Source organism: Theropithecus gelada, chromosome 19 (genome assembly GCF_003255815.1).
Source record: "Theropithecus gelada isolate Dixy chromosome 19, Tgel_1.0, whole genome shotgun sequence".
Lineage (NCBI taxonomy): Eukaryota > Metazoa > Chordata > Mammalia > Primates > Cercopithecidae > Theropithecus > Theropithecus gelada.
Window position 1 is genome coordinate 25,516,228 of NC_037687.1, and position 24,028 is coordinate 25,540,255.

General features: G+C 53.1%; 2 protein-coding genes across 6 annotated transcripts in view; one reads left to right on the forward strand and one right to left on the reverse strand.

The window, feature by feature from the left end:
• The window catches only part of TMEM143 (transmembrane protein 143), a 26,259-nt gene extending 19,595 nt beyond the window's left edge, over positions 1 to 6,664 (reverse strand). For 2 of the 4 annotated variants that reach the window (XM_025368588.1, XM_025368585.1), the window contains exons 1-3: positions 6,322 to 6,664; positions 5,715 to 5,955; positions 2,766 to 2,870 (exon numbers count right to left, since the gene is read on the reverse strand). In XM_025368588.1, coding sequence (XP_025224373.1) covers positions 2,766 to 2,870; positions 5,715 to 5,955; positions 6,322 to 6,344 — 369 coding nt within the window. In that variant the 5' untranslated portion in view covers positions 6,345 to 6,664. The remainder of the gene's footprint in view (positions 1 to 2,765; positions 2,871 to 5,714; positions 5,956 to 6,321) is intronic. The other 2 variants (XM_025368589.1, XM_025368587.1) reach the window with 1 other exon arrangement.
• A 109-nt stretch (positions 6,665 to 6,773) lies between these two features.
• On the forward strand, positions 6,774 to 18,334 carry SYNGR4 (synaptogyrin 4). 2 transcript variants are annotated; one of them, XM_025366179.1, is made up of 5 exons: positions 6,774 to 6,797; positions 7,984 to 8,183; positions 15,482 to 15,719; positions 17,567 to 17,706; positions 18,041 to 18,334. In XM_025366179.1, exons 2-5 carry the CDS (start codon positions 8,091 to 8,093, stop codon positions 18,272 to 18,274), a joined length of 705 nt encoding a protein of 234 aa, XP_025221964.1. In that variant the 5' UTR covers positions 6,774 to 6,797; positions 7,984 to 8,090; the 3' UTR covers positions 18,275 to 18,334. The 2 variants fall into 2 exon arrangements, with proteins under 2 accessions (XP_025221964.1, XP_025221963.1); XM_025366178.1 differs by having other exon boundaries at positions 6,781 to 6,964.
• The last annotated feature ends 5,694 nt before the right edge of the window (positions 18,335 to 24,028 follow it).

The window sequence follows — 24,028 nt, forward strand, 5'->3', positions numbered from 1 at the left end:
GGGCCCCCCCCCCCCCCCCCCCTTTTTTTTTTTTTTTTTTTTTTTTTTTGAGACACAGTCTTGCTCTGTCACCCAGGTTAGAGTGCAGTGGCAAAATCTCAGCTCACTGCAACCTTCCACTCCTAGGTTCAAGCGATTCTCCTGCCTCAGCCTCCTGAGTAGCTGGGAGCTGGGATTATAGACATGCGTCACCACGGCCGGCTTTTTTTTTTTTTTTTTTTTTTTTTGAGACAGAGTCTTATTCTGTCGCCCAGGCTGGAGCGCAGTGGCGGGATCTTGGCTCACTGCAAGCTCTGCCTCCTGGGTTCAAGCGATTCTCCTGCCTCAGCCTCCTGGGTAGCAGGGATTACAGGCACACGCCACCACACCTGGCTAATTTTTGTATTTTTAGTAGAGATGGCGATTCACCATGTTGGTCAGGCTGGTAATTTCTATATTTGTAGTAGAGACAGGGTTTCGCCATGTTGGCAAGGCTGATCTCGAACTCCTGACTTCAGGTGATCCACTTGCCTTGACCTCCCAAAGTGCTGGGGTTACACGAGTGAGCCACCACACCTGGCAGTACTACCATCTATTAATAGATCCTCCCACAGCAGTTTCTCAGCCCAGACCTCTCCCTTCACCTCCAGATCCACATATTCAAGTCCATCTTTCTACCTGGCTTTCTAAAAGGCAGTTCAATGGATAAAGAAAATATGGTCTATATATATCATGGAATACTACTCAGCCATAAAAAGGAACAATATAATGTCTCTTGCAGTAATTGGATGGAACTGGAAGGCCATTATTCTAAGTCAAGGAACTCAGGAACGGAAAACCAAATAGCTTATATTCTTGCTTATAAGTGGGAGCTAAGCTATGAGGGGGGGAAGATATACAGAGTGATATAATGGAATTTGGGGACTCAGGGAGGGGGGTTGGGATGGGGGTGAGGGACTACAGATTGGGTACACTGCTCTAGTGATGGGCACACCAAAATCTCAGAATTCACCACTATAGAATTCATCCATGTAACGAAAAAGCACATGTACCCCAAAAACTATTGAAATAAACATTTTTTTAATTCAAAAGAATAGGCCAGGAGTGGTCCGCCTGACTCGGCCTCCCAAAGTGCTGGGATTACAGGCGTGAGCCATCACACCTGGCCAAGTAGCTCAAATTCTTAAGTCCAAAACTGAGCTCTCAGTCCTCCCTGCAGATCTTTCTCCCCATCCCATCACGGTCTTCCCCATCCCAGTAAATGGCAGCTCCATCCTCCGGGAGGCTCAGGCCAGAACCGCTGGAGATGCACCACTTCTCCTCTCTTCCTCCCCACCACACCCCCACAGCCAGCACATCAGCAGAACGCTAATGCCTCCCAACATAACCAGCATCTGACCGCTTTTCACCACTTCCACCGCTATTACCCTCGTCAGAGTCTCCATTATCTCTCACCTAGACAAATATAATAGACTCTTTCATAGATGTCCTTGCCTCTGACAGTCTGTTCCTTACACTGCAGCCAGAGAAATCCTGTTAACACCTAAATCCGCTGCTCACATCTCCTTGGCTCAGAGCCCTCCCATGACTCCCGGCTCACTCGGAGTCAAAGCAAGGTCCTCGGCCTGCGCAGTGGCTCACGCCTGTAATCCCAGCACTTTGGGAGGCCGAGGCGGGTGGATCACTTGAGGTCAGGAATTCAAGACCACCCTGGCCAACATGGTGAAACCCCGTCTCTACAAAAAATACAGAAATTAGCAGGCAGAAGTGGTGGACACCTGTGGTCCCAGCCACTCGGGAGGCTGAGGGAGGAGAATCGCTGGAACTGGTGAGGGAGAGGTTTGCTGTGAGCCGAGATCGCACCACTGCACTCCAGCCTGGGTGACAGAACAAAAACTCCATCTCAAAAACAAAAACAAATAAACAAACAAAAAACAAAGCAAGGTCCTCACCGTGGCCCGCAAGGCCCAGTACAATCTGTCCCCATCCCCTCTGCCCTCATATCCCACCCTTCCCGCACATTCACTCTCCTGCAGCCACAGTGGCCTCCTCACTGCTCAACACTCCAGGCCCCCGCTCACCTCAGGGCCTTTGCACCTGCTCTTCCGTCTGCCAGGAGCATCCTCCCCCAGGCATTCATCAGGCTTGTTCCCCCTCTTCGCTAAGCCTTTAGCCCACATATCACCTCCTTGGGGAGCCCTTTCCCACCCACCCCATCTGAAACAGGCCCCATCTCCCCCCTTTTTTTTTTTTTTTTTTTGAGACAAAGTTTTGCTCTGTCGCCCAGGCTGGAGTGCAGTGGCTCGATCTCAGCTCACTGCAAGCTCCGTCTCCCGGGTTCACGCCATTCTCCTGCCTCAGCCTCCTGAGTAGCTGGGACTACAGGCGCCTGCCACCTCGCCTGGCTAATTTTTTTGTATTTTTTTAGTAGAGACGGGGTTTCACCTTGTTAGCCAGGATGGTCTCGATCTCCTGACCTCGTGATCCACCCGCCTCGGCCTCCCAAAGTGCTGGGATTACAGGCGTAAGCCAACGTGCCCGGCCCATCTCATCCCTCTTTATGCCACTACTCTGCCTCATTGTTCATGGCACTTATCACCAGCAGGCATCATATTTTATATGTATTTGATTCCTTGTCTCCCCAGTTGGAATGTTGGCTCCACGTTCACTGTTGAATCCCCAGCACTTAAAATAAGGGCCAGGCTCCAAGGAGGTGTCAGAGAATGTTTGCTGAATGAGCGGATGAGCGAACAAGCGCCGCAGGGCTGGAGGGGCTCCATCCTTACCTGCAGCCGGGCCAGGATTTGGTGGTAGTGGAACAGGGTGCAGAAGTCCACGTGGGCCGAGAACGCCTCCAAAGCCGCCTTTTCTGCCGGACTCGAGTGGAATTCCTGTTACCTCAGGAAGCAAAACTTCTCTGTAGGCCTTTTCCCCTTCCCCAAGGGAAAGAATTCTTCCCCTGGCAACCTAACTACACAATCAGAGCTCTGGACTTTGAAGTTTTGTTCTGGGGCCGGGCGCAGTGTCTCGCACCTGTAATCCTAGCACTTTGGGAGGCCGAGGCGGGTGGATCACTTGAAGTCAGGAGTTCGAGACCAGTGTGGCCAACATGGTGAAATCCTGTCTCTGCTAAAAATACAAAAATTAGCCGGGCGTGGTGGTGGGCGCCTGTTGTCCCAGCTACTCGGGAGGCTGAAGCTGGAGAATTGCTTGAACCGGGGAGGCGGAGGCTGCAGTGAGTCAACGTCGCACCACTGCCCTCCAAACTAGACAACATGAAGACTCCGGCTCCAAAAAAAAAAAACGTTTTGTTTTGGTTGGAAAAAAAGTTTGTTCATTTTACTGAAACTGAGGCAGCCAAATATAGTGAAAAACTATACTGGGCTTAAAAAGCTGGAGGTTCAAGTTTTTGCTTTCACATTTCCTAGCCAATACTCACACAATTCCAGGAACTGTTTGACAGTGTAATGTCATCCTCCAGAAGTAGATGGAATTATTATTATTATTATTATTACATTGAGACAGGGTCTCGTTCTGTCACCTAGGCTGGAGCTCAGTGGTGCAATCTCAGCTCACTGTATCTTCATCCTCCTAGGATCAAGTGATCCTCCCACCTCAGCCTCCTGAGCAGCTAAGACTACAGGTGCCCACCACTATGCCTCGCCAATTTTTTACAATTTTTTGTAAAGGTGGAGTCTCACTATATTGCCCAGGCTGGTCTGAACTCCTGTGCTCAAGCGATCCTCCCACCTCAGCCTCCCAAAGTGCTGGGAGGCTGAGTCGCCATCCCCCCAAGGTTGATGGAATTATAACTCCCATTTTTCAGCAGGAGAAACTGAGGCTCTGGAAAAGTCATTTGGTAAGGGCTGCAGTGTCTGTGGGAAGTGATTGCAATCTAGGTCTGTCTGACTCCAGAGCATACATTGAACCATTTCGGGGTTTTTTTGTTGTTTTGTTTTATTTTTGAGATGGAGTCTCACTCTGTTGCCAAGGCTGGAGTGCAGTGGCCACAATCTCAGCTCACTGCAACCTCTACCTCCGTAGTTCAAGTGATTCTCCTGCCTCAGCCTCCTGAGTAGCTGGGATTATAGGTGCTTGCCACCATGCCTGGCTAATTTTTGTACTTTTAATGGAGACGGGGTTTCACCATGTTGGCCAGGCTGGTCTTGAACTCCTGACCTCAGGTGATCCACCTGCGTCGGCCTCCCAAAGTGCTGGGATTACTGGCATGAGCCACCACGCCTGGCCTTGAGCCACTTCTTTATGTTTCCTATCTCAATGTCCTGGGTAATTGTCTTCACTTCTCTGAGCCTCAGTTTCCTCACTGGCAACAGAGGATCACACCCCCTGTCTCAGAGGGCTATGGTGAGAATCTGATGAGATTATACGTGTCCTGTATACACATGTGTTTACATATGTGGGTATATATTTGTATATTTATGTGTGTGTATATTTGTGTATTTTTGTGTGCATATATTTGTGCGTGTTTGTGTGTGCGTATTTGTGTGTATGCGTTTGTATATGTATATTTATGTATTTGTGTACATATATTTGTGTATTTGTGTGAGAATGTATTTGTGTGTGTATTTGCATATACTTGTGTGTGTATCAAGTCTAGCACAGAATTGAGTACATACAGTAGATGTTCAATAAATAAATGTTAAATGAATGAATGATGGTTGGGTGTGGTGGCTCATATCTGTAATCTCAGCACTTTGGGAAGCCAAGGTGGGCAGATCACTTGAGGCCAAGAGTTCAAGACAAGCCTGGCCGACATGGCAATCCCCTGTCTCTACTAAAAATGCAAAAATTAGCCAGGCGTGGTGGTGGGCACCTGTAGTCCCAGCCTCTTGGGGGGCTGAGGCAGGAGGATCACTTGAGTCCAGGAGGCAGAGAATTGCAGTGAGCTGAGATTCTGCCACTGCACTCCAGTCTGGGCAACAGAGTGAGATCCTATCTCAAAAAAATTAATAATAAACAAAAATAAATGAATGAATGAATAATAATCCTCAAAATCCTCAATAATGACAATGATGACGATGGTGGTAATAAGAACTCAGGTTCTAGAGTGAGACCAAGCCTAGGATGACGTGAATATGACACCCAAGGGTGCAAAATTTAATGGGGCACTCACTCTTAGGGTCAAGCGAATGCCTCACTTGCCTAACCCTAGTCCTGGGCCAGCTCTGGAGTCAGACCACTTTGGTTCAAATCTAAGCCACTATGCTGTGGCCTTGGGTAAGTCACTTTTCTTCCTATGCTTCCATTATCTCATCTGTAAAATGGGGGTGATGGTAGTATCTCTCTTATTGATGATTCAACAATACGTGAAAAATGTCTGGCACAGTGCCATAGAGTCAGAGCACAAATTGTGTGATAATAATTATGATTACAGCGTTGTGACTTTATAGGTAGAATTCTTATCAGGTAGTAGACACAGTAATGATGAGGATGATTACTATACCCGTCTTACAGAGGGAAAAACCATGCCCCAGAGAGTGCCTGTTCGAGCCCTCAGAACAAGCCAGAATCGGGAATGGATGCTGCATCTGATCTCGGAGACCTGGCTCCTGCATTCCAGCTCATCTCCCGCCCACCAGGGAACCACGAAGGGACCCGGGAACTGCAACTCCCAGGAGGCGCCAGGGCAGTTCTCTGCAGAACTAGGGCCCTGCCGCCGTGAAGCCTGCTGGGAGCGGTAGTCCCCAGGCTCTTGGACCCGGGACGGGCGGTACCTGTATTAGGAGGCGGAGCAGCTGCTCCTTGGAGAAGGGAATGAAGCGCTCGCGGTACTGCTGGGCCCAGTCGCGGGGCTCCCTGGGGTTCCACATCTTGCGATACTCCCCCATCTTGGCTGCCAGCGATGAGAGGGCCCGGGGGGGCCCGAGGAGCGCGGGCAACAGTGGCCATACTCGGACCCTGAACCCCCAGACCCCCCGGGTCACATGCAGCATGGCTAGACCCTTTCCCTGGAGCCTAAGCAGAGGAAAATGGGCAGGGGGTCAAAGGCCATCTAGAGGAAAAGCGCCCTCTCCACCTCCACGTCCCACCCTCCAGAAGCCGTCTCTACCCCAGGCAGGGCGCAGAGCCCATCTGCTCGCCTCGAAGCCCCTGTTGCCTGTCCCCTTCCCACACCGTTCAGTTGGCCTGGGTCCCACACAGGGGTCAGAGGTCTTAGGTTTCGGGGCGTTTTGCAGGCCCAGAGATCCTGTAGTGGTACAACGTTTGTTTGGGGTCTAGACAGCGAGGTAGATCTTAGGAGAGCAGGAATGCTCGGAAAGGTTACCTAGGGGGTGCAGGGCCGCCCTCCCTGGCCATGCAATCCCCCAATCTCTCCCTCACCTTAGCCAAAGCTCGACTGTCATTGAGCCTCCTGCGCATGTGCAGAAAGGCGTCCTGGGCTCCCGAGGTTCGGCTTCAGCCAGCAGTAAAACGCATGCGTAACGCCTGTATCAATGTGAGCTGTCCATTTCTCACTGCCGCCTCCCTATCTCAACTACGCATGCGCTATCTGCCTGCCTTTCTCCACCACTGGCCTCGTTTGGGCGCAACGCATGCGCCACAGGAGTGTATCCTTGTCAGCTTGCTACAAAGGAAAGGGGCGGAGTGGACGCGAGACACCCCAGAGGAATGGGGCGGGGCAGGGCTCCCGCGCGCAGTACGCCAACGGCGCGCAGTCCAACGTCCGCCGAGGCCACGCCCCCGCTCGTGTCAGCTCCTGAGTAGGCGGAAAGCGGGAGGGGGCGGGACTTGAGCGCAGCCAATCAGCTGTGGAGGAGCGAAAAGGCGGGAAAAAGCGGAACCAAAAGAAGGCGAAGGTGGCGCCAGGGATCAGGAGAGGTGGGCGGGCGAAAGGAAGGGCGGGCCCTCCGGTGACGCAGATTGGCCCTCCAGAGACGGGGCGGCCCCTTCTTAGGCGGTGTCACCCCCAAACCCCAGCACTGCCATTCCAGGTCCTTAAAGGGGAGACCGCGATTCTAAGAAGGTAGCCTAGTGGCGGGGCGTGGCCTCATTCTGAGGTTCCCCACAAATCCGAGGTCCCGACTCCCAGCTTGAAGAAGTGCACTTTCATGAAAATGGAGCTGAATTCGAAAGGGAGGCCCTTATTCTGGGAAAATAGCCCCAAATGACACAAGACAGCCTGAAATATGCCCTGAGATACCTGGGTTCTCCACGAAGGGTGCTGTCACCCCCAAACCTGAAAGGGATTCTTCGGGTTCAGACCTCCCAGGGGCTCTGATGGCCGCACCCCCTAGTCCCCAGAAAATCCCACCTGTGTCCTCTCACAGAAGGACCCAGTCCTGCTCCTGGGTCACAAGACATGGTCCCCAAATATCCCAGCCCTCCCCTGCACTCCACCTCTGGGATCCCTGACAGCCCTCAGCCCACAACCCCCTCAGCCCACATTCCTGACTTCTGGAACCTGAAGCAGCTCCTTCACTTATGTCCCCCCACTCCTGGGACCCCCAGAATCCCCCTAACCCCAGGCCCTCACCTCTCTGGAATCCTCCGTAGACCCCCTTAACCCACACCTCAACCTAGGGGACCCTCAGCGGCTCTCTCACCCTGCACCTCCACCTCTGCGACCCCTGGCAGCCCTCCCCACACAACCCCATTCCTGGGAGCCCCCCAGCACCCACATCCTATGTCCCCCACTTCAGGGACCCCTAGCAGCCCTCTTACCCCACACAACCCCATTCCTGGGACCCCCCATCACCCCCATCCTGTGCCCCCACTCCTGGGGCCCACAGAAGCCCCCTCACCACACAACCCCATTCCCTGGGACCCACCTGCATCCCCATCCTATGTCCCCACTTCTGGGGCCCCTGACAACCCATTCACCCCACACCCTGACTCCTAAGAGGCTCAGCAGTCGCCTCACCCCACACAACTCCCCTCCAGGGACCCCCCCATCCCCACCCCATGTCCCCCAATCCTGGGGCCTCCAACAGCCCATCCACCCGGTTTCCCTGACTGGCATCCCCCATCTGTGTCATCCCACAGCAGCCAAGCCCAGGGCCGGCCTGAAGCCCCCGGACGGCAGTGCCCAGCAGGCAGCGCCCAGCACCCTGACTCCCACCTCCCAGTGGCCCCAAAGGAGAACAGCTGCCATGCACATCCCCGAAAGCCTCCAGGACCTGGCCAGCACCGAAGCCGTGCAGTTGCTGAGAAGGCCCAAGACCATCACGCGGGTCTTCGAGGGGGTGAGGCCCTCCCGTGGCCCGACTATGCCCCTGGGTGACAGGAGCCAGGAGCTCTCAACTCCCAGACAGTGCGGGAGGTGGGAGGGGGGCAGGCAAGGAAGGGGTCAGACGGGGAGACAAGGCAACAGGGAGCAAATGCTGACACCACCTTTTCCTGAGCACCCCACTATGGGCCCGTGCTATTGAGGCACTTACAGACTCTCATAGTAAGGAACAGCCCTCAGAGTAGGTGCTGCAAGTCCCATCTCCGAGATAAGAAAACGGGCTCAGAAAAGTTAAGTAAAATTTTTTTTTCTTCGAAACAGTCTTACTTAGCCAGGCGTAGTGGCACACACCTATAATCCTAGCTACTGAGGAGGCTGAGGCAGGATCGCTAGAACCCGGGTGGTGGAGGTTGCAGTGAGCGGAGATCGTACTACTGCACTCCAGCCTGGGCAACAGAGCCAGACTCCATCTCGAAAGAAAGAAAGAGAGAGGGAGGGAGGGAGGAAGGGAAGGAGGAAGGAAGGAAGGAAGGGAGGGAGGGAGGAAGCGAGGAAGGAAGGAAGGAGTTTCGCTTTGTCACCCAGGCTGGAGTGCAGTGGCACAATCTCTGCTCACTGCAACTTCCACCTCTTGGGTTCAAGTGATTCTCCTGCCTCAGCCTCCCTAGTAGCTGGGATTACAGGTGTGCACCACTGCGCCTGGCTAATTTTTGTATTTTTAGTTTCGCCATGTTGGCCAGGCTGCTCTCGAACTCCTGACATCAAGTGATCCACCCATCTCAGCCTCCCAAAGTGCTGGGATTACAGGTGTCAGCCACCACACCCAGCCTCAGTAAATTTCTTAAATCTGGGATGTCCAATGGGGTAGCCACAACCACATGTGGTTACCTCACGTTGCGCTAATTAAAAGAGTTCATTCTTTAGTCATAGTGGCCACATTTTAGGTGCTCAACAGCCACATGTGGCTGGGGACTCTCAAACAGTACAGACTGGGTGTGGTGGTTCATGCCTGTAAAGCTAGCACTTTGGGAGGCCGAGGTGGGCAGATCACTTGAGGTCAGGAATTTGAGACCAGCCTGGCCAACATGGCAAAAACCTGTCTCTACTAAAAATACAAAAATCCAGGCATGGTGGCATGAGCCTGTAGTCCCAGTTACGTGGGAGGCTGAGGCTCGAGGATGGCTTGAGCCCATGTGGCGGAGGTTGCACTCCAGCGTCGGTGACAGAGTGAGACCCTGTCTTAAAAAAAAAACAAAACTGTGGCCAGGCGCGGTGGCTCACGCCTGTAATCCTAGCACTTTGGGAGGCTGAGGCGGGCAGATCACGAGGTCAGGAGATCAAGACCATCCTGGCTAACACGGTGAAACCCCGTCTCTACTAAAAATACAAAAAAATTAGCCAGGCATGGTGGCGGGTGCCTATAGTCCCAGCTACTCGGGAGACTGAGGCAGGAGAATGGCATTGACCTGGGAGGTGGAGCTTGCAGTGAGTGGAGATCACGCCACTGCACTCCAGCCTGGGCAATAGAGTGAGATTCTATTTCAAAAAAAAAAAAAAAAAGTGCAGATATGGGACATTTTCATCATGCCAGAAAGTTCTGTTAGACAGTATTGGCTAAGGTCACTCAGTAAGAGGCAGGGGCAGGATTCAAACTCAGATCTGTAAGATGCCAGAGCCCATTTATTTTCCACCTCCCAGTTGAGGGAGGAGGAGGAGAGGAACAGGGGCTGGGGCCTCTAGGAAGAGAATAAGGAGTGCAGACCTAAAGTGCCAGATGTTGGGTGGTCACTGTGTGCCAGGCACCATGGCACCGTTCATTTCATCATCCCCACATTCCTAAAGAATCTGGACACCTGAAGTCAAATCCTCATTCAGCGCAGACTTTGCTCTGTGATCTTGAACCAATCACTGCTCATCTCTGGATCTCAGTACATGAAGGGTTAGAGCTGTGGCTCTGACCTTTAACCTGTGCTGCTTCCACCACTCTGCTTTAACAGAATTGGAAACTAAGGCCTAGGGAGACGATGAGACTTGATCGAGGTCTTGGGAGTAGGTGGGGTTCCCCAGCTCAAACCCAGGGTCTCCCCTAAGTCCTAATCCAGAGTATCTCCTCTCTGCCCCTTCTAGAGCCTGAGGTTGGAGAAGGAACAAACAGGCCTGGAATCCTGGCTCAGCCACGTGCTGTCCATGCAAAGTGACTTACTGCCCAGTTTACCTGGGCCAGGCCTGGCATCATTACCAACAGCAGCATCTTTCTTTCTCAAAAGTGCCCCTTTTGTTTGATGGCTTGCGTGGTCACTCTGTGTCTGTGTGACCCTGAGCAAGCTATTTGATTTCTCTGAACATCTCCATACTCTCGTCTGTAAAAAGAGGATCCTAATACTCTACTCCTAGGAAGGACCATTGTGAAAATGAAACAAATTAATGCCTATAAACTGATTAGCGTGGGACAGGCAAGTAGTGATCTTTCCTTAGTGATTTTTCTTTTTTTTTTTTTTTTTTTCAGACAGAGCCTTGCTCTGTCACCCAGGCTGGAGTGCAGTGGTGCAATCTCAGCTCACTGCAACCTCCGCCTCCCGGGTTCAAGCAATTCTCGTGCCTCCCGAGTAGCTGGGATTCCCAGCATGCACCACCATGCCTGGCTAATTTTTGTATTCTTTGTAGAGATGGGGTTTCACCATGTTGGCCAGGCTGGTCTTGAACTCCTGACCTCAAATGATCCACCCGCCTCGGCCTTCCAAAGTGTTGGGATTACAGGCGTGAGCCGCCGCACCCAGCCTTAAACAGTGATTATTATCAAAACAAACCATTACTCGTGAGTGAGGAGAGGGCCTAGGATGATCAAGATTTTTGTCCATTGTCCTTCCCCAGGGAAAGAGGGGAATCTTGAAAACCACATCCCAGCACCTGATCTTTTGCTGGTGTTAACTTCGCTACTCCTCACCACAACCCTATGACACAGGCATTATGATCCCTGTTTAACCCAAGGGGAAACTGAGGCTCACAGAGGCTGAGTGGCTTGCCCAAGGACATCACCCAGCTAATGAGCAAGGCCAACTCAGATCCACCCACCCATCTGGAAAGCCTCAGAAGGCAGGGCGGGTGGCAAGGGAGACGGAAGCCCAGCTGGTGTGGACTGATGCAGGGAAAGGGGAGGAAGAGCCGCCAACCATGCCAGACGTTCTGGTCACGGACTTTGCCTGCCGCCTCCATCCACCCTCCCCACCCCCCCGCCCTCTCCTCCTTCCCCCCTGGTCTGGCTCCTCAGTAGGGAGTCTCTGGGCAGCTGGTACTCTTGTCCTCACTGCCGCCTGCCAGCTGGTGCCTTAACTGATGGGAGGGCATGGAAGGAGTTTGGACTGAGGCTTCAGAGGGATAGGGTCCCTCCAGCCCAGATGAGCCCCTGTTCCTCCAATCTCCAGTGCCCCGGGCTCATGTCACAGCCCAGGGTTTTGGGGGTCAGTGGACAGACAGCCCACCCACCTAGATGTCAGGAGGGCTGGATTCCAATCCCCCTTCCACCGCTTACTGACTTTGAGAGGACGCCTCCCCTCTCTGGGCAAATCACAAGAATGACCATTTTCCTGAGCACCTGGTAGACCCAAGCCCCTACCCCGCATTCCTCCTTTTCATAGCATAGAAACAGACCAGGAAACTGAGGCTCCAAGAGATGGGTGATTTGCCCCAGGCCATACAGCTGGCGCAGTCAGACGCGTCTGGCTCTTTCCACTCCACCAAAATGGCTTCGATTTATCACCTGTGAAACAGAAATGAATTAATAACCTCCACCACGTGGGGCCGGTGTGAGGTTCCAGGGAGGTAGCACAGGTAAAATGAATATGGTCTCAAAAATGATCGATGTGCTTTCCCGTCCTCGACCTGGCTCTGCCTCAGACCAGCAGGGCCAGACACTCCCTCTCAGTTCTTCTGCTCCAAAATAGGCAGAAACATCTTACAGCCTCCCTCCAAGGGTTGCTGTGCGGATCAAGTGAGATGATGGATGTGAATACCCTTGGTTATTGCCGAAGGGCTAGGCAAAAACAGGGAGTCAGGGTGTTGCTGTTGTTGTTCACAGAAGGCAATTAAGGCAAAGGAGAAGGGAGGATGGACGGAAGCTGAGGAGTTTAGGGGTCAGTTCTTTGCCTCCTCCATCTCCACTCTGAAGGGCAGGGCAAGAGTCGAGACAAAACCAAAGTCATTCACTCTTTCAACATACATTTGCTGAAGTCCAGTCTAGTGCTGGATGCTGGGGATAGGGAGGAGGGGCCCGGCAAGGTGGCTCACACCTGTAATCCCAACACTTTGAGAGGCCAAGGCAGGAGGATTGCTTGAGGCCAGGAGTTTGAGACCTGCTTGTGCAACATAGTGATACCATCTCTACAAAAAATTAAATATGAGTGAGGCATGGTATTTCGCACTTGTAGTCCCAGCTACTCAGGAGGCTGAGGTGGCAGGATCGCTTGAGCCCAGGAGGTCGAGGCTGCAGTGAGCCGTGATCACGCCACAGCACTCCGGCCTGCAAGACACAGTGAGACACTGTCTCAAAAACAGAAAAAAGAGAGAGAGAGTCCTGTGTGGAGCCTGTCCAGGAAGAGTTCCAGTTCTAACGAAGGGGAGATTTTCTTTTTCTTCTGTGTTGAGACAGGGTCTCACTCTGTTGCCCAGGCTGGAGTGCAGTGGTGCAGTCACAGCTCACTGCACTCCCAACCTCATGGGTTCAAGCGATCCTTCCGTCTTAACCTCCCAAAGCACTGGGATTACAGGCACGAGCCACCACACCAGACCAAAGGGAAGATTTTCAACAGTCTGTTTCCCTTGGCCTACCCACCCTCACCCCCAACCCCTATCGCCAACACTGCCACTTCCAATCAATCACCAAGTCCTATTTTACACGCTAAATATTACTGAATTCCCCAGGGCTCTGGCCTCAGCGTTTCTCGCCTGGGCCTCCCCGCCTCCTCTCAGGTGTGTTGGCCTCTTGTCTTGCCCACCTCCAATCCATCAGCCACGTGACCGCAGAGGGCTTCTCTAACCCCAAGGCTGACCTTGGCTGTCCCCTGCACAGAATCCTCCCATTCATAACATTGAATGCTTTCCATGGCTCCCCAAGCCTGGCTCCTGGCCCTGGTGTTCCAGGCCTCTTAGAGCCTGGCTCCCACCCACTTTTCCAGCCTCATCTCACACCAAAACCCTCCAGTGAGTCTCTCTCTTATCTCTGAAGCTGCCCGCTCTGCAGCATCTGGCTTTTCCACGTGCTGTCCGCCCTGCCAGGAATGCCCTTCCTCCTCTTGTCTGCCCAAGAAACTCCTTGTTCTTTAAGGTCCAGTTCAGAACTCACCTTAAATCCAGCCCTCAGTCCGGCTTCCGCCTTGACTCTCTCCCTGACCCCAGGCCCCAGCCTCCTCCCCACCGCCCCATCTACACACCAGCTCATCTTTGTCTGGCACAGACCTGCCCTGCTGCATTGTGACCATCTGGGACAAATCACTGGGGATTCAAATTTTCACTGAATTTCGTTGATAGGAGCCCCCCTACTCAAGGCGTGTGGTCCAGCATGAGGTAGGAGAGCAGGCAGTCAAGGGCAGACTCAGGAGCCAGGTTGCTTTGGTTCAAATCCAGGCTCTGACACTGACACTGACCAGCTGACTTTTTGTGTGTGTGTGTGTGTGTGACAGGGTCTCACTGTGTCTCACAGCCTGGAGTGCAGTGGCACTATCAGAGCTCACTGCAGCCTTGACTTCCGGGTCTCAAGTGATCCTCCTACCTCAGCCCCGCAAGTACCTGGGACTTCAGGTGCACGCCACCACACTGAGCTCATTTTTTTTTTTTTTTTTTAATTTTTTGTAGATACTAGGTCTCACTCTGTTGCCTAGGCTGGTCTCCTGAGCTCAAGCGATTCCTCCCACCTTGGCCTCCCAAGTGTTGGGATTACAGATGTGAGCCACCGTGCTTGGCCTTTTGTTTGTTTGTTTGGTTTGAGACAAAGTCTTGCTCTCTCACCTCAGCTGGAGTGCAGTGGCATGATCATGGCTCACTGCAGCCTCAACCTCCTGGGCTCAAGTGATCCTCCTGCCTCAGCCTCCCAAGTAGCTGGGACTACAGGTATGCACCACCACCCCCAGCAATTTTTGTTTTTAATATTTTTGTAGAGACTGGGTCTCACTCTGATGCCCAGGCTGGTCTCGAACTCCTGGCCTGACACAATCCTCCCACCTCAGCCTCCCAAAGTGCTTGAATTACAGGCATGAGCCACCTCGCCCAGCCAGCTAATTGGGTTCAGCCAATTCCTTATCCTCTCTGTGCCTCAGTTCCATTATCTGAAACACATGGCTGTGAGTCGTGCCCACATCCTAGGGTGGCTGTAAGGATGACCTGGGTGAGGCTTTGTAGACTGTTTCTGTGGTTTATTTAGCAAATACACATAGAAGACAGGCATGGACGCAGACTGTGCACCATGCACAGACAAGAGGGACAGGGTTACCAGATCAGTGTCGTTATTTGTCTAAAACAAAATCCCGAAGCCATAAAACAAGGCAAAATGTTAATATGTGTTAGTTTGGCCAGTCGACACTGGGCGTTTATGTTTCTCTTCGTATTTTTCTGTATGCTTGGACGATTTTGCAAATTGAACCTAAGAAATGAATAGGAATTAGTGAGGCCAGGAGGGAGGAGACAGAAGTCGCAGAGGGAAGGGCTCTAAGTGCCTCCTCTCATTTAGTCCTCAGAACCACCCCAGAGGGAAGAGCTGAGAGGCAGAGAGAATAATCACGACTGCAAACACTGATTCAGCTCTTCCCATGTCCCGGGCACCGGGCCAAGCATTTTATACGGGTACCTGGGTTTGGTGGCAGAAGGAGAGTGTGGAGGAGGCAGGGGTGAGTGGGGAGAGATGAAACTGGAAGAGTGAGGGGAGCGGAGATTCTGCAGGGCCTCCAAGGCCAGGCTTCAGGGCTGGGACTCAGTCTTGAGGCACTGGGGAGCCATGAGGGACTGTGGGCAGGGAGGGGCAGGGTGTGGAAAGACTCCTCTGGGGCCGTGGTGGGGATGGGCTGAGGTGGGGGAGACTGGAGGTGGGAGGAGGCTGGGAGGAGGCTGGGGCAAGGGCCAAGGAGAGCGGACGAGGCCTGAGCCAGGATGCAGCGGAGGGGACGAGGGGCAGGAAGCTGAGGGCTGTGACACTATGACAATGACAAGGAGGGAGGGGCCCAGACGGACCAGTGACTGGGTGTACAGAAAGATCGACAGCACCAGGGAGGAAGGAGGAGCAACTTCAGGGAGAGACTGAGCTCCTCTCTGGCCCCTGGGAATCCACAGGTCTTCTCCCTGATTATCTTCTCATCCCTGCTGACCGATGGCTACCAGAACAAGATGGAGTCTCCGCAGCTCCATTGCATTCTCAACAGCAACAATGTGGCCTGCAGCTTTGCCGTGGTAGCCGGCTTCCTGGCCTTCCTCAGCTGCCTGGCCTTCCTCGTCCTGGACACCCAGGAGACCCACATTGCTGACACCCGCTTCAAGACAGCCTTCCAGCTCCTGGACCTCATCCTGGCTGGTAAGCCCCCAGGACCTCCCACCCAGAGCTGCCCCTCCTCCTGCTCACAGCCCTCCTGGCTCCCCAGGGCCTCCCGGGCACAACCCTTCAGCCGGCCTCCACCCTGACCGTCCTCCCAGCAGGAGGCATCTGACCACAAGTGGCCCAGAGCTTCTCACTGCTCCTGACACCTGCTGTCTCCTCCTGGGGAATTATTATTACCCTTTAGACTCTGGGTAAGGGTCACCTCTTCTGACCCCCAGGCAAATTATAGCAGCCTCCCTTCTGCCCTGTATTTTCTTTGCTTCCCTCGTTCACAGAAAATCTTTATTTTTATTATTTTTTGGAGGGGATGGAGTCTCACTCTGTCGCCAGGCTGGAGTGCACTGGCACAGTCTCGGCTCACTGCAACCTCTACCTCCCGGGTTCAAGCGATTCTTCTGTCTCAGCCTCCCGAGGAGCTGGGATTACAGGCGCATGCCACCATGCCCAGCTAATTTTTTTTGTATTTTAGTAGAGACGGGGTTTCACTGTGTTAGCCAGGATGGTCTCGATCTCCTGACCTCGTGATCTGCCCGCCTCTGCCTCCCAAAGTGCTGGGATTACAGGCTTGAGCTACCACGCCCAGCCAAAGTCTTGCCTCCTAACCACTGCCAAACACTCCCGATGGAGCCTGGCACACATCTAGCACAAAATGTGTGTCCTTCTTTGGGGCCTGACCTCCTTCCTCTCAGTCTATTTGATCTCAACTCCTCCCCACCCTGCCGCTCCTCCTCCCCACTGGGCCACTCCCAGTGACTTAGGGCCAAGGGAGCCCTAGAAGGTCATTCAATCTAGTGCTATGCAGGAGAACTCCCTGTGAGGGTGGAAATGTTCTGTGCCCGCACTTTCTCATGCAGGAGCCACTTCCCGCCCGTGGCTACTAAGCACTTTAAAATGCAGCCACTGGCGGGACACGGTGGCTCACTCCTGGAATCCTGGCACTTTGGGAGGCCGCGGCAGGCAGATCACCTGAGGCCAGAAGTTCAAGACCAGCCTGGCCAACAGGCGAAACCCCATCCCTACTGAAAATACAAAAATTAGCTGGGCAGGGAGGTGAGTGCCTGTAATCCCAGCTACTCGGAAGGCTGAAGCAGGAGAATCGCTTGAATCCGGGAGGCAGAGCTTGTAGTGAGCTGAGATTGCACCATGGCACCCCAGCCTGGGCAACAGAGCCAGACTCCGTCTCAACAACAACAACAACAAAAAGAAATGTGGCCAATGCAGCTGAGAAAATTTTTTTTTTTTTTTTTTTTTTGAGACAGAGTTGCACTCTGTCGCCCAGGCTGGAGTGCAGTGGCACAATCTCAGTTCACTGTAACCTCTGCCTCCCAGGTTCAAGCCATTCTCCTGCTTCAGCCTCCCGAGTAGCTGGGACTACAGGCGCCCGCCACCATGCCCGGCTAATTTTTCTTTTTTTCAGTAGAGACGGGGTTTCGCCATGTTGCCTGGGCTGGTCTCAAACACCTGGCCTCAAGTGATCCACTTGCCTCAGCTTCCCAAAGTGCTGGGATTACAGGCGTGAGCCACCTCGCCCGGCCTAAAATCCTGTGTTAATGAATAGAAATTTAAACAGCTGCATGTGGCCGGCAGCTCCTGTATTAGACAGCGCAACTCTGCTCCAGCAGCTCGCTTTAGGGAAGGCAAGGAGGGATTGGGGAATGACTCCTGGGAGATGTGTCAACACAGAAGCTGATACAAAAAGTATTTTTCAATAACACGTAGAAGGTCGTGCAGCAAGACCGCCAGCCCCATCCTTCCCATGCCTCAGCAGCCCTGCCTGAGCGAGCTTTCCTCCTGCCCCCTCTTCTCTCCCTGTGACACCGCAGTTCTCTGGGCAGTTGTCTGGTTCGTGGGTTTCTGCTTCCTGGCCAACCAGTGGCAGCATTCGCCGCCCAAAGCGTTCCTCCTGGGGAGCAGCAGTGCCCAGGCGGCCATCGCCTTCACCTTCTTCTCCATCCTTGTCTGGGTGAGGACAAGCCCCTCCACCGCCCCTCCCTAGGAGGGGCACCCTCTGCAGGGTGGGGTTGAAAGGGCTAGAACATTCCTGCTCTCACTTAGTTCCCCTGGGAGTCAGGGACGAGGGGGCTCCCCCAGGACTCCGCTGGTCCCTTCCAGGTGCCGCTTCGTCTGAGCAGCCACAGCCCAGCATCAGGGCCTGTGCTTTGGCCCAGGGCTCCTGGACAGTGAGCAGTCCAAACACCGGTACCCTTTGTCTCCTTCCCAGGCCAGTCCCCAGCCCAGTCCCTCTCCTGACCTGCCCAGCCCAAGCCAGCCTTCAGCACGCTGTTTTCTGCCCACAGATATTCCAGGCCTACCTGGCATTCCAGGACCTCCGAAATGATGCTCCAGTCCCTTACAAGCGCTCCCTGGATGAGGGCGGCATGGTGCTGACCACCCTCCCCTCGCCCTCCGCCACCAGCTCTGTGAACATGCCCACCACTGGCCCCAACAGCCTGAGTTATGCCAGCTCTGCCCTGTCCCCTTGTCTGACCGCTCCAAAGGCCCCCCGCCTCGCTATGATGCCTGACAACTAAATATCCTTATCCACATCAATAAAGAGAGAATGCTCCCTCCAGAAGGGTTTCTAAAAACAACCCTCAGTCCTTATCATGTCTGTTCCACTCTTGTCCCTTGAGTGGCGAAGGTGGGTAAGAATCCCACAAGGTCACCATTGGGGTCTCTGCACTGGGTCACATTTCCATAGCATCCCCTGGAGCCATCATTGGGGCACCACCTTGACAGTGATGGATTGGAAGTGGTGAGAGGAGGGAAGCACTTTTTTTTTCTTTTTTTTTGAGACAGAGTCTCACTGTGTCGCCCAGGCTGGAGTGCAGTGGCACAATCTCAGCTCACTGCAACCTCTGCCTTCCAGGTTCAAGCAATTCTCCTGCCTCAGCCTCCCTAGTAGCTGGCATTACAGGTGCGCACCACCAAGCCTGGCTAATTTTTGTATTTTCAGTAGAGACGGGGTTTTACCATGTTGGTCAGTCTGGTGTCGAACTTCTGACCTTGTGATCCGCCCACCTCGGCTTCCCAAAGTGCTGAGATTACAGGCGTGAGCCACTACGCCTGGCCAGGAAGCACTTTTTTCAGGCCTGTTGCACACTAAGTCCTGTCATTACTCCTTGAGTCCCCACACTGGCCAGGGGAGGGAGGCACAAGGAGCCTCCTCTTACAGTTGAGAGAGAGTTCAGAGAGAGAAAATGCTTCCACCTGTGGAGAGAACACCAAAAAGAAGGGCCAACAATGGGACCCAGCCCTGTCACTCAAGCCCAAGCCCTTTCACTCCCCACGGTGACCAAAGACTAAAAACCATGGCGTGTGAGGAGTCGGTGAAGGAACGAGGTGCTGAGTCCGCAAACGAGATTCAAGGGAGACCCTTGTCTTCAAATATTTCAAAGAATATCTTCGAGGAGGAGGGGTTTTTATTCCAGGAGAACCCCAGTGGTAAGCGGGGGACTCGGGCACAGGCCACAAACATTCTGACCTGTAGGAGCCAGGCAGGAAACCCCAGTGGGTGAAGCGCCTATTAAGGGAGTAGTGGGGACAGGGCCACGTCCAGGAGGGGCAGCCTCCAATCAGCACACATTCGGTAACAGGGTCTGAAGTTTCTTTTCTTTTCTTTTCTTTCTGAGATGGCATCTTGCTTTGCAGCCCAGACTGGAGTGCAGTGGTACAATCATAGCTCTCTACAGCCTTGACCTCCTGGCATCAAGCAATCCTCCTGCCTCAAGCCCCAAAGTAGCTGGGACTACAGGTGTGTGCCGCCACTCCCGGCTAATTTTTCAATTTTTTGAAGAGATGGGATCTCACTGTTGCCCAGGCTGGTCTTAAACTCCTGGGTTCAAGCAGTCCTCCTGCCTTGGCCTCCCAAAGTGCTGGGATTCTAGGCATGAGCCACCACTTGGCCAGCCTGGGGTTTCTAGAACAGTGCTGTCCACTTGAAATCTGATGTGACACCCAAGGAGAGTTTAAAATAGTCTAGTGGGGCCGGGCGCGGTGGCTCAAGCCTGTAATCCCAGCACTTTGGGAGGCCGAGATGGGCGGATCACGAGGTCAGGAGATCGAGACCATCCTGGCGAACACCGTGAAACCCCGTCTCTACTAAAAAATACAAAAAACTAGCCGGGCGAGGTGGCGGGCGCCTGTAGTCCCAGCTACTCGGGAGGCTGAGGCAGGAGAATGGCGTGAACCCGGGAGGCGGAGCTTGCAGTGAGCTGAGATCCGGCCACTGCACTCCAGCCCGGGCTACAGAGCGAGACTCCGTCTCAAAAAAAAAAAAAAAAATAGTCTAGTGGCCACATTGAGAAAAGTAAAACAAGGCTGGATGTGGTGGCTCATGCCTGTAATCCCAGCACTTTGAAAGGCCAAGGTGGGCGGATGACTTGAGGAGGCCAGAAGTGCAAGACCAGCCTGACCAACATGGTGAAACCCCGTCTCTACTAAAAATACAAAAATTAGTCGGGTATGCCTGTAATCCCAGCCACTTGGGAGTCTGAGGCACGAGAATCACTTGAAACCAGGAGGTGGAGGTTGCTGTGAGCCAAGATTACGCCACTGCACTCCAGAACGAGACTCTGTCTCAAAAAAGAAAAAAGTAAAATGAAACAAGTGAAATTAATTTTAATATTTTATTTACGTCAATATATCCAAAATATCATTTCAACATGTAATCAACATAAAAATAATTAGTGAGGCATTTTCCACTCTTTGGTACTAAGTTTTTGAAACCCATTGTGTATTTACACCAATAGCACGCCTCAGTGTGGACTCGCCAGGTTTCAGGGGCTCAATGGTCACACATAACCACTGGCCACCCTACCAAACAGTGCAGCTATAGAAACTCCAGTTTTTCTACGACAATTTGGACATCCATTCTGTGAGGGGGTTTTAAAATGTGAAATCTGGGCCGGGCGCGGTGGCTCAAGCCTGTAATCCCAGCACTTTGGGAGGCCGAGACGGGCGGATCACGAGGTCAGGAGATCGAGACCATCCTGGCTAACACGGTGAAACCCCGTCTCTACTAAAAATACAAGAAAATTAGCCGGGCGAGGTGGTGGGCGCCTGTAGTCCCAGCTACTTGGGAGGCTGAGGCAGGAGAATGGCGTGAACCCGGGGGGGGCGGAGCTTGCAGTGAGCCGAGATCGCGCCACTGCACTCCAGCCTGGGCGACACAGCGAGACTCCGTCTCAAAAAAAAAAAAAAAAAAAAAAAAAAAAAAAAGAAACCCCGTCTCTACTAAAAATATAAAAATTTGCCGGGCATGGTGGCGGGTGCCTGTAATCCCAGCTACTCAGGAGGGTGAGGCAGGAGAATCGCTTGAACCCAGGAGGGGAGGTTGCAGTGAGCTGAGATCGCGCCACTGCACTCCAGCCTGGGCGACAGAGTGAGACTCCGTCTCCAAATAAAATAAAATAAAATGTGAAATCAGGCCAGGTGCAGTGACTCACACCTATAATCCCAGCACTTTGGGAGGCCGAGGTGGGTGGATCACAAGGTCAGGAGTTCAAGACCAGCCTGACCAACATGGTGAAACCCCACCTCTACTAAAAATACAAAAATTAACCAAAAAACACAAAAATTAACAAATACAAAATTTACAATTTGTATTTGTAAAAATACGAAAATTAACTACAACCAGCAGGTACCTGTAGTCCCAGCTATTCAGGAGGCTGAGGCAGGAGCATTGCTTGAACCCAGGAGGCGGAGGTAGCAGGGACCCGAGATGGCGCCACTGCACTTCAGCCTGGGTGACAGAGCAAGACTCTATCTCAAAAAAAGAAATTGAAATCGGTGGGCAACAAATACAAAATAAACGTTGGGTAGGCCAAATGAAACACACCGCCCGGGGCCATCGTGGCCTGCAGAGCACTAGTTCACAAAGCGGACAAAAGGATACGAGATGTGGGGAATCAAATTTGGGTTCCATTAGTCCTTTTCTGGAGGCTTCCTGTGTGGCTGGCCCTGTACCTGGAGGTGTAGAAATAACTACGTGAGGCCGGGCACAGTGGCTCACGCCTGTAATCCCAGCACTTTGGGAGGCCGAGGCGGGCGGATCACGAGGTCAGGAGATCGAGACCATCCTGGCTAACACGGTGAAACCCCGTCTCTACTAAAAATACAAAAACTTAGCCAGGCCTGGTGGCGGGCACCTGTAGTCCCAGCTACTCGGGAGGCTGAGGCAGGAGAACGGCGTGAACCCGGGAGACGGAGCTTGCAGCGAGCCGAGATCGCACCACTGCACTCCAGCCTGGGCGATAGAGCAAGATTCTGTCTCAAAAAAAAAAAAAAAAAAANAGTCCCAGCTACTCGGGAGGCTGAGGCAGGAGAACGGCGTGAACCCGGGAGACGGAGCTTGCAGCGAGCCGAGATCGCACCACTGCACTCCAGCCTGGGCGATAGAGCAAGATTCTGTCTCAAAAAAAAAAAAAAAAAAAAGAAAAGAAATAACTATGTGGTCCTGCTGGGCGTAGAGAGAAAACAGCAGCAGCGCAGGGAGACAGGAGGTGTTCTGACACGGAAATGAAAGGACTCAGCGCTAGACATCCCTCTGGATAAGCTTGGGTGTGTCACTGGGTCCGAGTTGTATTGGCTATAAAACTAAATAATTAGACAGATTTTTTTTTTTTCCCCAAAGACAGGATCTCTGTTGCCCAGGCTGGAGTGCAGTAGAGTGATCACGGCTCACTGCAGCCTCAACTTCCTGGGCTCAAACAATCTTCCCACCTCAGCCTCCTGAGTAGCTGGGACCAAAGGTGCAGGCCGCCATGCCCGGTTAGTTTTTTGTTTTTTATTTATTTATTTTTTTTTGAGATGGAGTCTCACTCTGTCACCCAGGCTGGAGTGCAATGGCTCAGTCTCGGCTCACTGCAACCTCTGCCTCCCAGGTTCAAGTGATTCGCCTGCCTCAGCCTCCTGAGTAGTTGGGACTACAGGCGCATGCCACCCAGCTAATTTTTGTATTTGTAGTAGAGATGGGGTTTCACTATGTTGGCCAGGCTGGTCTCAAATTCCTGACCTCGTGATCCACCCACCTCGGCCTCCCAAAGTGCTGGGATTACAGGCGTGAGCCACGGCGTCCGGCCTCTTTTTTTTTTGTTTTAAAGAGGGTGTCTCACTCTTTTGCTCAGGCTGGTCTTGAACTCCTGGGCCCGAATAATTCTCTCACCTCCACTTTCCAAAGTGCTGGGATTACAGGCGTGAGCCACTGCATTCAGCTAAAGAATTGAACCGGATTCAGATGGATGCTTTTCAGACTCTTCAAAGAGATGCCAGCCGGGCACGGTGGCTCATGCCTATAATCCCAGCACTTTGGAAGGCCAAGGCGGGTGGATCACCTCAGGTCAGGAGTTCAAGACCAGCCTGGCCAACATGGTGAAACCCCATCTCTAAAAAATACAAAAATTGGGCTGGGCACAGTGGCTCACACCTGTAATCCCAGTACTTTGGGAGGCCGAGGCAGGTGGATCACTAGGGAAGGAGTTCAAGACCAGCCTGGCCAAGATGGTGAAACCCCGTCTCTACTAAAAATACGAAAATTAGCCAGATGTGGTGGTGGGCACCTGTAATCTCAGCTACTTGGGAGGCTGAGGCAGAGAACTGCTTGAATCTGGGAGGCGGAGTTTGCAGTGAGCCAAGATCGCGCCACTGCACTCCAGCCTGGGTGACAGAGCAATACTTTATATTAAAAAAAAAAAAAGGCCGGGCGCGGTGGCTCAAGCCTGTAATCCCAGCACTTTGGGAGGCCGAGACGGGCGGATCACGAGGTCAGGAGATCGAGACCATCCTGGCTAACACGGTGAAACCCCGTCTCTACTAAAAATACAAAAACTTAGCCAGGCCTGGTGGCGGGCACCTGTAGTCCCAGCTACTCGGGAGGCTGAGGCAGGAGAACGGCGTGAACCCGGGAGACGGAGCTTGCAGCGAGCCGAGATCGCGCCACTGCACTCCAGCCTGGGCGATAGAGCAAGATTCTGTCTCAAAAAAAAAAAAAAAAAGGCCGGGCGCGGTGGCTCAAGCCTGTAATCCCAGCACTTTGGGAGGCCGAGATGGGCGGATCACGAGGTCAGGAGATCGAGACCATCCTGGCTAACACGGTGAAACCCCGTCTCTACTAAGAAATACAAAAAATAGCCGGGCGAGGTGGCGGGCGCCTGTAGTCCCAGCTACTCGGGAGGCTGAGGCCGGAGAATGGCGTGAACCCGGGAGGCGGAGCTTGCGGTGAGCTGAGATCCGGCCACTGCACTTCAGCCTGGGCTACAGAGTGAGACTCCGCCTCAAAAAAAAAA

Coding starts and splice junctions, on each gene's coding strand:
- SYNGR4 (XM_025366179.1), top strand. CDS start 8,091: ATGCACATCCCCGAAAGCCTCCAGGACCTGGCCAGCACCGAAGCCGTG. Junction 8,184..15,481: donor TCACGCGGGTCTTCGAGGGG/GTGAGGCCCTCC, acceptor GGGAATCCACAG/GTCTTCTCCCTGATTATCTT. Junction 17,707..18,040: donor TCTTCTCCATCCTTGTCTGG/GTGAGGACAAGC, acceptor TTCTGCCCACAG/ATATTCCAGGCCTACCTGGC.